Raw genomic sequence first — 18,167 nt, 5'->3', positions numbered from 1 at the left:
GAAGATGTTGCTGCATGGTTGTGTACACTGCATTATTCTGATTGCGGTAAATGCTTTGGTAGGGGCAATTCAGTGGTTGCTTTCAGGTTTAAGGGGTTCGCGCAAAACGAAATTGCAAGTATTTGAAAACCCACCCCTTCCTGTTTATTTTAAACTGCAATATTGGTGGATATGGGGTAAAACATGAGCAAAACAAGTCCACCCCTTTCTCTCGCAATTATTCAGTGCAATACTACAAATCATTGCTTAGCCATCGTTTTTATTAAAGATTTTCTCGTGTAACAAAGAAAAATACATACACTCTCCACTTTCAATTCATGTGGTCTTTTCCACAGTTCGTTTACATTCAGTATGAAGTTATTTCCCTTTTTTTAATAGATTGGAACTCTCCGGCCTAAACTCATCTTGAGTTGTGGTAAATCAACATAGACAAAATGGTTCAAGAGTGATCTGTTGCAATGCAGGTTAGATTAAGCACACAGGAAGGCCACGAGGTCTGAATGCAAAGAAAAGGGAGAATAATAATTGCTCAGGATTAGATTATATAGGACTGGGCAATGGTGTGTGATGGAGGAACACCTCACAGGGGTCAGCTAAAGTCAGTCTTTTGTGGGCTACTTAAAAGGAGGGAGAAAGAATAATTGGTCTCCCGAAATATTTACTGTTCAGTAAGGCACATTCATCATTTTCCCACAGTTATAACATCTGTGTTACATTCTCTGGAAGAGCAGATCATGGTTCATGTCGTACATTACTCCAGTTACCAAAGTGGAGTGGGTTATCTGTAGTCCTCTGGGTGTTCCTGGATTGTGGTTCCCATAATCATTGGTCACTGGTCATGCTGGAATCCCACAATATCTCATGACCCACAGGTTCCCCATCTCTGCTTGATCTTCTATAAGAATGCTGATGGATCAGGCCAGGGGCCCATCTACTCCTACGTCCTCTTCTTGCAGTGGCCAACCAGTTGCCTATTGGAAGCACATAAGCAGGACCTGAGCAAAACACCACTTGTATTCAGAGACACGCCACTTCTGAAAGTGAAGGGAGAACATCATGGTCGGTAGCCTTACACTCCACCAGAAACTACCCACCCCAAACTGGCCAGTGCTGAATTTCCCTCCTGTAAGCACCTCAGAGTAGGTGCACCCAAAGAAGTGTGAGAGAAGGCCCATATGGAGAAAAGCAGACATCCAGACATTCTGGTCCCAAACAGTGAAATGATGTGATTTTTTTCTGGAAATTTTTCAGTTTGCATTGGAAAATTCGCTGGTGCCCTGCCGGTCCTGCTTCCTGGGAGTTTTCCTCTTGAACTCGGTGCGATTCATTCTCTGACTAAGCATGCATGTGTTCTTTTTAAAAAAAAAACCCACATGTTTTTACTGAAGATTTCTTAGTTCACAAAAATACATGCGTTGTCTCTTTTTTAAGTTGTTTTCTACAGATCAGTTTCATTTGTTGTGGGACATTTGTGTTACATACAGTGTTAGGTTAGGTCAGTGGTGTCCAAACTTTTTTCAAAGAGGGCCAGATTTGATGAAGTGAAGGGCTGTGAGGGCCGACCAAAGGACCAGCCAAAGTTGTTGACTGAAGTTGTTGAGCTTTTTTTATGATTTTACTCCGAAGTTGTTGAGCTTTTAGGGTTGAAGTTGTTGAGGTTTTTCAGGATTTTACCCTAGGAAATAAACTGACTGGTGGGCCGGATTCAGCCCCCGAAACGGACTTTGGACATGCCTGGGTTAGAAAGAAAAGAGAGCGAAAGGAGGGGTGTGTTCGGGTGGTTATGCTTCTATTCTTCTACTTAGTGTATGTGTGGGGTTTTGGGCTCCCAGTACATTTCTGAGCACAATTCAAAGTGTTGGTGCTGACCTTTAAAGCCCTAAACGGCCTCGGTCCAGTATACTTGAAGGAGCGTCTCCACCCCCATCGTTCAGCCCTGACACTGAGGTCCAGCGCCAAGGGCCTTCTGGTGGTTCCCTCACTGCGAGAAGCCAAGTTACAGGGAACTAGGCAGAGGGCCTTCTCGGTAGTGGCACCCACCCTGTAGAATGATGCCCTCCCACCAGATGTCAAAGAGAAGAACAACTAGCAGACTTTTAGAAGACATCTGAAGGCAGCCCTGTTTAGGGAAGCTTTTAATGTTTAACAGACTACAGTATTTTAATACTTTGTTGGAAGCTGCCCAGAGTGGCTGGGGAAACGCAGCCAGATGGGTGGGGTATAAATAATATATGATGATGATGATGTCAGCGTTACTTGTATGGGTTTTCTTACAATTCACTTGTTGTATTTCCTTGGTGGTAAGAGAGGTTGGGGGTGGCTTAGGGTGTGCTTGGTTGTCTTTGGTTGGCTGTAGTGAAATTTGTTTTCGTGAGCGGTGTGTGTGTATTTTTGAATCAGGTTAGTCAGATTCGTATGCTGTCGGCAGATTCTTGTCGTCTTGTTGGGCTGTGTATGTGATAAAAGGGGGCCATACCGGCTGAAGGCATCTTCTTCTATTTGTCCCCATGTCAGTTTCAGTTTATTGGTTAGTTTTTCTAATAAGGCTGTTTTCCATACTATCTAATACCATTGGTCCGTGCTTACTCCTGACAGGTCTCTCCAGTGTCTGGCTATGATGTTTCTGGCTGCTGAGAATAGGTGGGTTATAAGCTCATTATGATGTGAGTGTGCATTATCTTGGAAGATGTTTAGTAGGGCCAGTTCTGGGGTGACCTCTAATACTTGCTGAGTTATTTCGCATATTTCTGCATGCATATGTTCTAAGCAGCTACAGCTCTACCCAACCGCAATGAAGCTTTTGCACATTTTTGAAATACAGTGGTACCTCAGGTTACATACGCTTCAGGTTACAGACTCCGCTAACCCAGAAATAGTACCTCAGGTTAAGAACTTTGCTTAAGGATGAGAACAGAAACCGTGCGGCGGCGGCACAGCAGCAGCAGGAGGCCCCATTAGCTAAAGTGGTGCTTCAGGTTAAGAACAGTTTCAGATTAAGAACGGACCTCCGGAACGAATTAAGTAGGTAACCCGAGGTACCACTGTATTACAAACTACTGGGAAGCTTGGTTTTTTTCTTGGGGAAGGGGGACAATTGAATTGCATCTAGTTCCAGGGAAGATCATCTTTTTTAATGGAATCAATTATCCAGTGACAGAGGCCTTGACACTGTTTCCTACGTGTACCATGGCCATTGTCTTGGGGTGGGAGTGCGCAGGGGGCTCCGGGGACAGGAGAGAAGACAGAGAGAAAGTCTGGGTGACAGCAAAGAGAGCAGGGCTGTGGGCTGTCTGTTCCCGCAGCAGCTGGATCTTTTCTTCTGCTGGTGATCAGGGGAAATGTAATGCAGTTAGCGTGCCTCAAATACGAAGAATGTGCTCTGGTTAAGTCTGCTCTGCACCGTTAGAGTAGATTAGAGCAAACATAAATGAAATCTGGTTCAATGGAAAGGGAGGGGGTGGAGAGTCAGCATCTGCCACTTTTGTTCCAAGCACATTGCAATAAGCAAATGTCTAGTTTTTAAACTCCCCACCCACTGGGCAGTTGCTTTTTTGGGGGGAGGGGAACTCTGATTATTAAACATTTTTCACGGAGGTGGAGGGGGCAATCAAAACTAAAATGTATTGACTAAGTGAAAAGAAAAAGGTGGGGCAGTATGTTTAAAAAGCAGAAGGGCTGCATGAATGAGAAGTGAAATACTCTTGAAGAAACAGCGGAAGATGATATTAGAAATCATAGAATTGTAGAGTTGGAAGGGACTCTGAGGATCCTCTAGTCCTACCTCCTGCAATAATAATAATAATATTTTTTTATTTATACCCCGCCCTCCCCAGCCAAGGCCGGGCTCAGGGCGGCTAACAAGCAATAATAAAAACAAGTTGAATGAATGCAACTTAAAAACAAGATTAAAATACAACAATTAAAATAGTGAAACATTAAAATATTAAAATGCAGCCTCATCACAGGAGGAGAAAGGAAAAAGAAAGAGGGGGAGGGAATCAAATTGGCTCCAAGCCAAAGGCCAGGCGGAACAACTCTGTCTTACAGGCCCTGTGGAAAGAAATCAGATCCTGCAGGGCCCTGGTCTCATGAGGCAGAGCATTCCACCAGGCCGGAGCCAGTGTTGAAAAGGCCCTGGCTCCAGTGGCGTAGCGTGAGTTGCCAGCACCCGGGGCAAGGCAAGTAATTTGCGCCCCCTAACCCGTGGACTTGTGCCCCCTAACCCTAACCCCCAGATGTTGCGCCCGGTGCGGCCGGCCCCCCCCCTGCACCCCCCACTCTACGCCACTGCCTGGCTCTGGTTGAAGCTAATCTAACTTCCTTAGGGCCTGGGACCACTACGGTGTTGCTATTTATGGACCTTGAGGCTCTCCGTGGGGCATACCGGGAGAGGCGGTCCCGTAGGTACAATGCAGAAATATGCAGTTGTCCCATACAAGGATCGATCCTGCAACCTTGGGGTTATCAGCACCACGCTCTAACCAACTGAGCTATTGAATACCACTAGTTGCACTTGACTAAAATAAAGGGAGGTCCATGGCACTCTGCCCCTTCCATACAAAGAACCTGACCAAAATGGTAAGTTCAGCAAATAATGATGAGACAGGGTTCTCCAGACTTGCATAAGGAGTGCATGGCAACCCACATACATCTTTTTTCCTCCAACGTTTCCCCACCCTTAGCATCTGCTTTGCTTTGCTTACTAAAAGCAATTCAAAGCATCTCACACAATGAAAGCCACATAGAGGAGGGAGAAAGGTTGTTTTCTGCTGCTCCAGAGAAGCGGACACGGAGCAATGGATCCAAGCTACAAGAAAGAAGATTCCACCTAAACATTAGGAAGAACTTCCTGACAGTAAGAGCTGTTCGACAGTGGAATTTGCTGCCAAGGAGTGTGGTGGAGTCTCCTACTTTGGAGGTCTTTAAGCAGAGGCTTGACAACCATATGTCAGGAGTGCTCTGATGGTGTTTCCTGCTTGGCAGGGGGTTGGACTCGATGGCCCTTGTGGTCTCTTCCAACTCTATGATTCTATGATGTGTTTCCTCTGTGCAGACAGCCATTCCCTCACCAACGGTGTTGGAAACTTAGATACATAAACTACCGTAGTTTTTGCTCTATAAGACGCACTTTTTCCCTTCAAAAATTAAGGGGAAATGTGTGTGAGTCTTATGGAGCGAATGCAGGCTCCTTGGCTTCAGCGATAGCAACACGAAGTCTCCAAAGCGCAGAGGGAAAGCTCCCCCCACGCTCCGGAGGCTTCACGTTGCTTTCACTGAAGCCGCCTGGAGCCCCTGGAGCGCAGGGAACTCCTGCTGCACTCCGGGGGCTTCAGGCAGCTATCCGCAAGCCTTCGGAGCGCAGCAGGAATTCCCTCTCTGCGCAGCGCCCCTTCAGCGAAGCAGGAGGAGAAATGGAAGGGGCTCCGTTTCTTCCGCCGCTTCGCTGAAGGGGCGCTGAGCAGAGAGGGGGAGAATTTTCCCCCTGTTCTCCCCCTCCTATGGTCCGCTGCGTCCTATAGAGCGAAAAATATGGTAATTGCCAAATGGCACCTTAAACCAAGGTTACAGTCGCCACAGTGGAATGCTTAGGCGCCTCCCCCCCCCCCCCCGGGGAAATTGATTGTTGTTGCTGTTCATTTCATTTCTGTGCCACTTTATATTTTGAAGGAATAAAAATTTCAAAATGGTTTGCAGCACATTAAAAAATCAAATAAAACAATCCAGAATAAAACAAATTCAAGCTTCTAGGAAAATATTTCAGATCTTTCTCTAAGTGGCATTTCGCTTTCCCCTATATTTATTTATTTATTTATTTACCTACTTAATTTATACAATGGTACCTTGGGTTAAGAACATAATTCATTCTGGAGGTCCGTTCTTAACCTGAAACTGTTCTTAACCTGAGGTACCACGTTAGCTAATGGGGCCTCCCGCTGTCGCCGCACCGCTGGCATGCAATTTCTGTTCTCATCCTGAAGCAAGGTTCTTAACCCGAAGTACTATTTCTGGGTTAGCGGAGTCTGTAACCTGAAGCGTCTGTAACCTGAAGTGTATGTAACCCGAGGTACCACTGTATAGCTGCCCCATAGCAGAAATATTCTAGGAAGCCAGGGTAGTGTAGTGATAGACTGTGGGACTCAGACCTGGGAGATCAGGGTTCAAATCCTCACTCAGTCATGAAGATCACTGGGTGACCTTGAGCCAGTCACAGCCTCTTAACGTCCTCACAGGGTCATTGTAGGGCAGGCATCCCCAAACTCGGCTGTCTAGCTATTTGGGGACTACAATTCCCATCATCCCTGACCACTGGTCCTGGTAGTTATGGATGATGGGAGTTGTAGTCACAAAACAGCTGGAGGGCCGAGTTTGGGGATGCCTGTTGTAGGGCTTAATTGAGGAGATGGGTGAATCATGTACTCCTTGGAGAAAAGGGTGGGATATAAATGCAATAAATAAGCTCTTCTGCTTACCTGCTTAAGACAGCTGGAGTGGCCAGCCAGATGGAGATGTCAGCCTCCCTTCTGGCATCCAGAAATCTCCACGTGGTTGCAAATGAACCTGCACCAGTAGCAAAATGCACCTAGCACCTGGCTAATTTCTAACGCTGCTCACCAATAGGAGAGGTTCTTTTGGTGCAAGTTTGTTGGGATTCCATGACAGAATCCCTGACTTGAAGACCTTTCCTTCCTAGAAACTACCCAGTGTAATTCAGTAACTCAATAAACTGAACCAAACAATGTAGGCGCATGCAGCCTCCAACCGACTGCACACGAAATATGAAATGGGACACAAGCTGTGAGCCAGTGGTAAAATATTTCGCAGCATGATCAGAACTGATGTTTTCTACTTTACTAAGTAAGTCACACTGACTTCAATTAGGCTCCTCTCCCCGCCCCCCTTTCACTTAAATATGCTTAGACTTTCACTTTTGTGCCCCTGAACTGGAACAATGAGTCTGATTTGGGGCGTGCAAGCGTGTGCCAAAGAAAAGCTCATCTAGAGCAGCAGCTGCAGTGTGTTCTGATTTGGGTACGAAGACGACTGCATTATAATTGTCGAAAATTGATTCCTGCCAAGCAGCCACAATGGAGCCATTAAGAAATGTGAGAACTTACACATCTCTGCTTGCAAAACCAGGGGGGCAAGGTTTCATTTTATCTTTCTGCAAAATCACACTCAACCTTCCTCAAGAAAGTCGTTCTCCTTCTATTTTCCCCGAGAAGCCAAGTACCTAGAACATCAAGTAAAGGATGTTTCAAAACAAAAACAAAAAGTGGGGAGATTACTCTATTAAACCATAGGATTCTGTTCTATCAAAAGTCTCTGAGACAAGCATCACTCGTTACCCGATCTTTCTTCTCTTTGCCAATTAATGCAACGATCTGGAAATCCCCACCTGCATGCAGGAATTAGCTATAACTTCAGTATTTTTTTAAGGGGGACCGGGTGGCACTGTGGGTTAAACCACAGAACCTAAGACTTGCCGATCAGAAGGTTGGCGGTTCGAATCCCCACAACGGGGTGAGCTCCCATTGCTCAGTCTCTGCTCCTGCCAATCTAGCAGTTCGAAAGCACGTCAAAGTGCAAGTAGATAAATAGGTACTGCTCCTGCGGGAAGGTAAACGGCGTTTCCGTGCGCTGCTCTGGTTCGCCAGAAGCGGCTTAGTCATGCTGGCCACATGACCCGGAGGCTGTACACCGGCTCCCTCGGCCAATAAAGCGAGATGAGCGCTGCAACCCCAGAGTTGGTCACGACTGGACCTAATGATCAGGGGTCCCTTTACCTTACAATATTTTTTTTAAAGAAATGGCAAAGTTGAAGGGCATTCACCATATCTCAGTCGGTGGAGCATGAGACTCTTAATCTCAGGGCCATGAATTTGAGACCCACACTGGGCAAAAAAATTATGCGTTGCAGGGAGTTGGCCTAGAATGACTCTCATGGTCCCTTCCAACTTTTGCTGGTATTCATTTGTCTTAGGATTTGCCTTCATGGGAAAAGTCAAACTGTTAAGAGAGTTGCAGCGCCTGCTGTGGCTGTGTAGAGACTGATACCAGAGAGCCATGTTTTGTTGCAGCTGGGGCAGATGAAAGTGTCCTGTTTTGCTGCTACAGGCAAGGCTTTTTCCTCCCAGTCAGAACTCGCTAGAACTCAGTTCCGGCACCTCTCAGGTGGGTGCCATTGCCATTATAAGAGAACAAGGGAGGCGCTTATGGTGAGTTCAAGCACCTCTTTTTCTAGAAAAACGGCACCGGCTACAGTTGCACCATGGTGTTTCTCCTCTCTGTGCTCCTCCAACAGTCATTCCTCCTCTGGTCACTGCTACGGATACACAACCTGATTGTCTCCAGGCACTGCGGTCACCCTCTCTACAATTCCAACAACCCTACAATTCCAACTCTACAATTCTATAGAACAGATTTTTGCAGGGCATATAAAACAATTCTGTGGTTGACTCCAAGAGTTGTGCAATTTTCATTTGTTCACAGGGGCGCCAGGCTTTTATACTAGTGTTACCACCTTTGTTATGGGAAAATACAGGACAGGGTGAGTTGGGGCACGGTTATTATTTTTTAAAAATCTTTTGTTGAAGTGTCTTTCAAAGCAATGCATTGCAATCTATTGCAGCCGAACAGGACAGCCCCTCTGGAATTTGTCACACAGGCACATATGAATTTGTAAATCTGTCTGAGCTTGGCTACCCAGAGCTTAAATGCATGATCTTTCACACACATGCATGGGCGTAGCCAGGATTTTTTTTTAGTGGGGGCAAGCTTTTGTAAGGGAAGGGCAGAATCTCAGATTTGTATTGATTTTTCCTGATTTTTTTTGGGGGGGGGGAATCTGCCCCCCGCCCCCCATCTTGGCTATGCCCATGAACGCATGATGCATTTGGAGAGGATTGGGCAGGGGAATGGGCTGAAATACAGGACAAAATTGCAGGAGGTTGCCTTGAAACACGGGGTATTATTAACAGGACAGGTGGCAACGCTACACCTTTGCTGAAGCCTACCTGCGACCTGCCTTTGCCGCTGAGCTACAGGAACAGAGGTGCGCATGCGCCCCGCAGAGGAGGTTCCGAGGGTTCCACCTCCGCCCGCGCGCGCGCCTTTGACCCTCCTGGCCAGGTCGACGCCTGACCTTTAAAAGCGAAGCGGAGGGGAGCGGGGGGGGGGAATATTTGCTCTCCGCGTCCACGTGACCCAACACGTCCGTCCAAGATGGCGGCGCCCAGGAGCCTTGTTGACATGCTTCCGCGGCTGTTCCGGGGTAGGTGAATTCTGCGCGCTTGTGGTGTTCCTGAAGGGGGGGGGTCCCCGCGTGCGGGGGAAAGCGCGGGAGAGGAATTGCGGGCTATACTACTGAGGGGAAGAGGAACTGCGCGCGCTTCTCTCCCTCGTGCGCACCCCAGGCAGGGGAAAGATGCCGAGGAAAGCCGCCTTTCGTTCTGAAGTGCACCATAAATAAATAAATACATGTATGTTGTCCCCTCCCCTCCCTGTCAAGTGAGAGGGCGCTTGGCCGTTTTGCATCGCGGGTTCAAAAAAGTATTGGGCTGCAACGCTGTACCAGTTTGCCTGGAAGCGAGCGCCACTGAACTCGGTAGGATTTACTTCTGAGTAGGCAGGCGCTGTGGGTTAAACCACAGAGCCTAGGACTTGCCGATCAGAAGGTCAGTGGTTCAAATCCCCACAACGGGGTGAGCTCCCGTTGCTCAGTCTCTGCTCCTGCCAACCTAGCGGTTTGAAAGCACGTCAAAGTGCAAGTAGATAAATAGGTACCGCTCTGACGAGAAGCTAAACGGCGTTTCCGTGCGCTGCTCTGGTTCGCCAGAAGCGGCTTAGTCATGCTGGCCACATGACCCGGAAGCTGTACCCCGGCTCCCTTGGCCAGTAAAGCGAGATGAGCGCCGCAACCCCAGAGTCGGCCACGACTGGACCTAATAGTCAGGGGCCCCTTTACCTTTTAGGCAGGTATAGGAATGTGCACCAGTGCTGTGAAGCCCCAGGTTGGGACTCCCAGTTTATCTGACTGGAAAGTGGAAGGGTGGGGGGAGAGAGAAATGATATTCCAGTCTAGACCATCGCATCAACAACACAAATATGAATTATGACCTCTTCTCTGAATTATGACCTCTTCTCTGACTTAGTGCCTTGTTTCAAAGCTGGCGACGGTATCTTCCTAGGGAATGATGGTGTGATTTATCATATTTAGCATACCTTCATATAAACTGAATATTTGAGGCTGCCGTACTCAGATGGTTGGTTCATCTTACCTAATGCAGTGCTTGGTTGAGCCTGGCAGCCCGAGGTGCTGAAGGTGGTAAGGATTGTGCTTATCGCTCAAATATGGTCCCTACTTGGGGATCTTGTACAAATACAGTTGTGGTTAGCCTGTTGGTGGCTGATGTTTGAGTCTATCGAAATTAGAAACCAAAGATGTGCATAAATAGCCTTTGACTAGTTGTCAAATTACTGCTTAAAGTGGACAGCTCCCAATATAAGGAGAAGTGACATAACCAGGCTTTTTTCAGCTTGTCTAGTGTGGTTAGGGCAAACAGTCTCTCCATGGCTTATATTTCACTTTATTACATTGGAGAAATAACAAGATTAGACACATCTTTAAAGTAAGCAGATAGGATTTGGATAAATATATCATTTGTGATTTTAGCAGGCCAGGGAATAGCATTTTGTTTAAGTCAGACAAATTATGTATTAACATTGTGAACAGGTTTTTTTGGGGGGGTGGAGCAGAAGGAGCTTGAACAACTGCGAGCACTGCACTGGCAGGGTAATGAAAACTAATTCAGAAAGAAATAATGGCAAGAAATTTATTCAAATGGCTCTTTGTGGAAATAGAAATACTGAAAAGCACCTTAAAAATTCAAAAGCAAGCAGCCGTTACTAGTAGCTGCTAAGCTATAATTCCTTTGAAATGAGGGGCAATTCTTACATGTTCTGCCATATTGTGCAGTAAATTTTAAATACCAGGGCCTCAGTCCATACAAAGCTACTCCTGCATTTCTTTGAAATCAACAGGACTTAAGCTACCACGCAATTATATGCATGCTTACATGGAAGATAGTCTTATCAGTTAAATCAAACTTATTCTCAGGTAAGTGTGCATAGGATTGAAGACTTGGGTGCAAGTCAAACCCTCACCCCTGACAGTGATGCAATTTCTGCATCTGTAGTCCAGCCTTTCACGGTGGCTATGGCAGAAGGGAAGGACCTGGCCTGATCTCTGCACCAACTCCAGGCTGCTGCAACCACCTGGTCTGGATCAGGCCTGATGCCAGTGGATCTTGGGCCAGCTCAACACCACCTTTTCTCCATTTTCAGAATGTCCCATTTCAGGACTTTCTGCTGGCAGGGATATTGCCAGAGCACTACCACCTGTCTGTTTGGAAGGTGGGAGTAGGAGATTGATTCTGACAGAGATGCTTGTGTTTCTCCATTAGCAGTAACCAGTGAGAGTCTGCTTCCTCCTGCAAAGCTGAGCAAAGGGACACCTCTACTCAATCCAACCTGGAGCAAGGGGTGGGCTTGGATTTTTTGGTCAGTTGCAACTAGCTCCCCCCCCCAATTGTTTGCAGAACAGCCTTACTAGCATATCTAAGTCTTTGGATCGGAGCCCTAGCTTCAGGGACAATTTGGAAGACCGAAAGGAGAAGGCCTTTGCTGAACTAACTCCCTCCCCTTAAATAATGGTGCAAAATGGTGGTTATCGTTCTAGGCTGGCCTTCCCCAACTGGATGCCCTCCAAATCTGTTGGATTACAACTCCCATCATCCCTTATTATTGGCCATGCTGGGTGAAGCTGATGGGAGTTGTAGGTGGACTAGGACCTGAGGATTCTCAGCCACATGGAGCCCATGGGGTCACTTCGGGCCAGTCACTATCTCTCAGCTTAACCTGCCTCAGAAGGCTGTTGTGAGACTAAAATGGAGGGGGGGGGGAGCTTGTATGCCACCTTGAGCTCCTTGGAGAATAATAATAATCAATAATAGCTATAAATAAAATAATAAAACAAGTAAACATCCAGAGGGCACCAGCTTGGGGAAGGCTGGTCTAAGGCACCGTTATAGTCTACACTGGCATGATTGATTATGCTATTGTAGTAGATTGTAAATGTTCTAATTATGCATTGGAACAGCTCTCAAGTATTAGCAATAATTGCATCAGGGTGACACTCCTATTGCTAATAACAAAAAATCAGGATAATGCCCTTTGAAAACCATCTTAAAGGGGCACGAGAGACTTCAGTATCCTTATGTGCACTGATTTACTGATTTTGAAAAGCTAAATCATTACGAAGCAGGCACTCTTCGCATCTTCGTGTAAGTGGCTCTCAATCTTCAGAAATATTCAGTTCCTGGATAAACGCTTGATTTTATATTTGAAGTCCAAAAACAAATAGGAAGGCTATAATTTTTTTCTTCTCATTTGTGACTTCTTGAACATGAAGGCTCAGGATGTTGACCTATAAGAAAATAATCATGTTTATGAGAAGAAGTCACTTATTCAGTCAATTTCTTCTTGCCTCTGTGTTCATACTAGTGCAGGGTGATGTCTTCTGTGGCTCAAAAAGGAAAATGGAGGGGAAGGTTGTTTAAATTTTGATCTACTGCAAAAAAAGAAATTAAAAGTCATGTAGCTGCACTCAGTATGCATTTCTAGGTTATATTTTTAAGAAGAGTGCCTGAATGGATTTATACAGTTTGTAGAGGGCCTTGTAATATTAGAACATCAAGCAGTACCTTATTCTGAGTGAGACTTTCTGCATTACTTTTCTTTTTTCTTTTTTACTGTACAGCACTTTCTACAATTCCTGCCACTAGGAAGGGGAAAGTGTCCCATATCGTAACATTCATGGGTGCTTTTGTGTGCCAGGAGCCTGTACGTGTTTGGCAGTTGCTTTTGTAAAACTGGACCTGTATTGTATGTAGATACATAATAATAATAATAATTTATTATTTCTACCCCGCCCATCTGGCTGGGTTTCCCCAGCCACTCTGGGCGGCTTCCAACCGAATATTAAAAACAATACAGTGCCAGACATTAAAAACTTCCCTAAACAGGGTCGCCTTCAGTTGTCTTTTAAAAGTAAAATAGTTGTTTATTTCCTTGACATCTGCTGGGAGGGCGTTCCACAGGGCAGGCGCCACTACCGAGAAGGCCCTCTGTCTGGTTCCCTGTAACCTCACTTCTCGCAGCGAGGGAACCGCCAGAAGGCCCTTGGCACTGGACCTCAGTGTCCGGGCTGAATAATGGGCGTGGAGACGCTCCTTCAGGTATACAGGACCAAGGCCATTTAGGGCTTTATAGGTCAGCACCAACACTTTGAATTGTGCTCAGAAACGTACTGGGAGCCAATGAAAAACAACGATCCCATACAAGAAATGTTCCCAATGTTGTGCCCTCCGTCAGGGTTCCGGGAAGAGATACATTACTCATCTGTGCTTTATTTCTTTTTTTGGGCTGTTGCATGCTTGTTGTTTGTGAAAGATTCCTCCTTTGTGCGAAGTTTCTCCATCAGCAATCTATACTTGTATGCTCATAGTGCTAAAGACATTGGGGTGGAGTAACACAGCCTGCATCGAAGCACACCTTGATATATGAAATCCTGCAATTGTGGCGTCTTGCATAGCTATCAGTGTGCTGTGATTGTTTTGCTACCATCTGTGGCTTTGGAGGCAAAGGCAGGGGAACAGTGAGGCTCTCTGTGGACTTTTAAAAGGAGAGTGTTTTAGCTTTATTAGGGTAGTGATACACTGTGGGTTTAAATGTGTATGAGCTGTGAGGGAGGATAGGCTCTGAACTGCACTTCTCACTTTTTCCCACTTCTCTTGCTGGTGCTAGACTCTGCTAGTGCAAGGGAATCACTAGACTAGTGTAGATTCACTATCCTGGTGCGCTTTGCCAGAGCAGGGTGTTTGTGTTGTTGTCGCAGTGTCATTTCCCTTCTTCCCCAGCAGGTGTAACTCAGAGACAGGATTGTGCTGTCATAAGTTTGGTTCCAATTATTAACCACAGACAAAACAACAGTGTGCATGTCTAACTCAGAAGCAAGTCCTGCTGAATTCATTGGCACCTACTTCTGTGTAAGTGTATATAGGATTGGAGCCTTTATGCATTTGCAAACGAATACAACAATAGTGTCTGATTTGCAGGATTTCATTTTGCCAAAGAATAAATTTGCCCTCTTCAAAATGGCATAATTGTCCATGCTCCAATATGGAAATGGAACGTACTGATACTTTAGAAAAGAGACGTGAGGAAACAGATACACTGCTTGATCCTAAATTGATTGCAATCAGTATTAAGACTGCAGCCCTCAACACATTCACATAAGTAAATGTGTTTAAGAGTGATGCAGAAGGCAATGAAAGTATACATACTTGTGGGGGGGGGGGAAAGAGCCCCACTGAAATCAGCAATGTGGGCTCAAACTCCTGCATAGTTGCCATGGGCCTAGTGTTAAGATGCTTTCTCCTCAGTGCAGAATCTGTTGTGATGTTCCTAGTCCCTTTGACCGTCCTTTGGTATCATTACTGTGGTTTAATAGCAAACATGAAAGCTAAAGGTCCAAGCCTTCAGACAGAATCATAGACACTGATCATAGTTGAAGTCTTTAGCTAATGGATGTGCTGATCAAAGGACGGCTCTACTTTATTCTGGGCCCTGAAATAATAGCTGAAAATGGAACCTTCTTATTACATCTTGACTGTGAAAAAAATAATTAATTCAAATCTGTATTCAGCTAGCGCTGTATTTTTTTAAATGGCTGCTGATTCGCTGGCCTTATGGTTTCCCCCAAACATTTTTATTATATCCTATGACAGGAAATGTTTGGATGGAAAGGGTAAAAAGTTGGAGATTTTAGATGATTTTTAACTATTCTGAACTTTTGTTACATCCTGGCAAGCGATGGGCTGCACCTCACAACAGTTGGGAGAAATGTTTTTGCCAAAAATCTCAGAAACCTCATCAGGAGGGCTTTAAACTGACTAATGTGGGGGAGGGAGACAGTGCTCCTGAAGGTAGGAGCCTATCAATTGATGAAGATGATCATCCAAATGTCATAGACCAAATGGAGCAAACAGCACGCAGACCTAGTGGTGGGAGGAAAAAATCCTTAAATAAGAGACACGGGGGAATGATTAATGGACTTCAATGTCTGTACACTAATGCGCAAAGCATGGGAAATAAACAAGATGAGCTTGAGCTCTTGGTACAGCAAACTAAATATGACATAATAGGCATCACTGAAACCTGGTGGGATAAGTCCCACGATTGGAATGTAATAATGGGGGGATACAATCTATTTCAGAGAAACAGACCAGACAAGAAAGGAGGAGGAGTGGCGTTATATGTCAGGGATGTGTATACCTGTGAAGAGATCCAAGATTTAGAACATCAAAGCCAAAGTGAGAGCATTTGGGTCAAAATTAAGGGAGAGAAGAATAACAGGGACCTCATTGTGGGAGTTTACTATAGATCCCCAAGCCAAACGGAGGACATAGATGATGCCTTCCTGGAACAGATGGCCAAGCATGCAAAAGGAAGGGAGATAGTAGTAATGGGGGACTTCAATTACCCGGATATTTGTTGGATGTCAAACTCAGCCAAGAGCATAAGGTCAAATAGATTCCTCACTGGCCTTGCAGACAACTTCATTGTTCAGAAAGTGGGAGAAGCAACAAGAGGAACAGTCATTTTAGATCTGGTCCTAACCAATGTTGATGACCTGGTTAGTGGGGTAGAAGTGGAAGGATCATTAGGCGCGAGTGATCATGCTCTTCTGAAGTTTACTATACAGCGGAAAGGAGCAGCCAAGCATACTAGGACTCAATTTCTTGACTTTAAGAAAGCCGACTTCATAAAACTTAGGGAAGTGCTGGGTGAGATCCCATGGACAGTAATACTAAAAGGAAAGGGAGTTCATGATGGCTGGGAGTTTGTTAAGAGGGAGATACTAAAAGCACAACGTCAGGCAATACCAATGAGAGGGAAACATGGAAGGTGCCTAAAGAAGCCAGGGTGGCTATCTAAAGAACTTTTAACTGAGTTAAGATTAAAAAAGGATGTGTACAAAAAATGGAAAAGGGGGGAAACCACCAAAGAGGAATTCAAACAAATAGCCAGCACGTGTAGACACAAAGTCAGAAAAGCTAAAGCACAGAATGAACTCAGGCTTGCTAGAGAGGTTAAAAGCAACAAAAAAGGCTTCTATAGGTATGTTCGTAGCAAAAGGAAGAGCAAAGAAACAGTGGGGTCACTCAGAGGAGAAGATGGTGAAATGCAAACAGGGGACACAGAAAGGGCTGAACTCCTCAATGCCTTCTTTGCCTCAGTCTTCTCCGATAAGGAAAACAATGCCCGACCTGAAGAATTTGGAGCAAATGATTCAGCAAAGGAAACACAGCCCAGAATAACTAAGGAGATAGTACAAGAATACTTGGCCAGTTTAGATGTATTCAAGTCTCCAGGGCCAGATGAACTGCATCCAAGAGTATTAAAAGAACTGGCAGATGTGATCTCAGAACCACTGGCAGTCATCTTTGAGAATTCCTGGAGAACAGGCGAAGTCCCGGCAGACTGGAGGAGGGCAAATGTTGTCCCTATTTTCAAAAAGGGGAAAAGAGAGGACCCAAATAATTACCGCCCAGTCAGTCTGACATCAATACCAGGGAAGATTCTGGAGCAGATCATTAAGCAAACAGTCTGTGCGCACCTAGAAAGGAATGCTGTGATCACCAATAGTCAGCATGGATTTCTGAAAAATAAGTCATGTCAGACTAACCTGATCTCGTTTTTTGACAGAATTACAAGCCTGGTAGATGAAGGGAACGCAGTGGATGTAGCCTACCTTGATTTCAGCAAGGCATTTGACAAGGTGCCCCATGATATTCTTGTAAAGAAACTGGTAAAATGTGGTCTTGACTATGCTACCACTCAGTGGATTTGTAACTGGATGACGGACCGAACCCAAAGAGTGCTCATCAATGGTTCCTCTTCATCCTGGAGAAGAGTGACTAGTGGGGTGCCACAGGGTTCTGTCTTGGGCCCGGTCTTATTCAACATCTTTATCAACGACTTGGATGATGGACTCAAGGGCATCCTGATCAAATTTGCAGATGACACCAAACTGGGAGGGGTGGCTAACACCCCAGAGGACAGGATCACACTTCAAAACGACCTTGACAGATTAGAGAACTGGACAAAAACAAACAAGATGAATTTTAACAGGGAGAAATGTAAAGTATTGCACTTGGGCAAAAAAAATGAGAGGCACAAATACAAGACGGGGGACACCTGGCTTGAGAGCAGTACATGTGAAAAGGATCTAGGAGTCTTGGTTGACCACAAACTTGACATGAGCCAACAGTGTGACGCGGCAGCTAAAAAAGCCAATGCAATTCTGGGCTGCATCAATAGGAGTATAGTATCTAGATCAAGGGAAGTAATAGTGCCACTGTATTCTGCTCTGGTCAGACCTCACCTGGAGTACTGTGTCCAGTTCTGGGCACCACAGTTCAAGAAGGACACTGACAAACTGGAACGTGTCCGGAGGAGGGCAACCAAAATGGTCAAAGGCCTGGAAACGATGCCTTATGAGGAACGGCTAAGGGAGCTGGGCATGTTTAGCCTGGAGAAGAGGAGGTTAAGGGGTGATATGATAGCCATGTTCAAATATATAAAAGGGTGTCACATAGAGGAGGGAGAACAGTTGTTTTCTGCTGCTCCAGAGAAGCGGACACGGAGCAATGGATCCAAACTACAAGAAAGAAGATTCCACCTAAACATTAGGAAGAACTTCCTGACAGTAAGAGCTGTTCGACAGTGGAATTTGCTGCCAAGGAGTGTGGTGGAGTCTCCTACTTTGGAGGTCTTTAAGCAGAGGCTTGACAACCATATGTCAGGAGTGCTCTGATGGTGTTTCCTGCTTGGCAGGGGGTTGGACTCGATGGCCCTTGTGGTCTCTTCCAACTCTAGGATTCTATGATTCTATGATTCTATGATTCTATTCTATGATTCTATGAACCCGTCCTGTCTTCCTTTCTTGCTGTGAGGGCAGCAGTCACAGTACAGTCCGGGTGGACCATTGTCTCAGCCTTGCTCATCATTCTAAAGCAGATTAGGCACAGTGTTTGAAATGTGCA

At 45.6% G+C, this 18,167-nt stretch overlaps 1 protein-coding gene and 1 long non-coding RNA gene across 5 annotated transcripts in view; one reads left to right on the top strand and one right to left on the bottom strand.

The window, feature by feature from the left end:
- Positions 1–242: 242 nt before the first annotated feature.
- LOC308581956 lies at positions 243–9,148 on the bottom strand. Of its 2 annotated transcripts, none has more exons than XR_014005403.1 (3): positions 9,015–9,148; positions 7,116–7,231; positions 243–1,734 (listed from the first exon to the last, which is right to left on the bottom strand). It is a non-coding gene; the product is annotated as an uncharacterized lncRNA (long non-coding RNA). The 2 variants fall into 2 exon arrangements; XR_014005404.1 differs by having other exon boundaries at positions 243–1,335.
- Positions 9,143–18,167, top strand: part of METAP1D (methionyl aminopeptidase type 1D, mitochondrial) — a 106,115-nt gene continuing 97,090 nt past the window's right edge. For all 3 annotated transcript variants that reach the window (XM_081182951.1, XM_081182950.1, XM_081182952.1), the window contains exon 1: positions 9,143–9,271. In XM_081182951.1, the coding sequence (XP_081039077.1) occupies positions 9,223–9,271 (49 nt within the window). In that variant the 5' untranslated portion in view covers positions 9,143–9,222. The remainder of the gene's footprint in view (positions 9,272–18,167) is intronic.

This window comes from Podarcis bocagei, assembly GCF_964188305.1.
Source record: "Podarcis bocagei genome assembly, chromosome: 1".
NCBI classification, from domain to species: Eukaryota; Metazoa; Chordata; class Lepidosauria; order Squamata; family Lacertidae; genus Podarcis; species Podarcis bocagei.
Note: the sequence above shows the minus strand (reverse complement) of the source record. Positions and strands in the feature narration are given on the sequence as shown.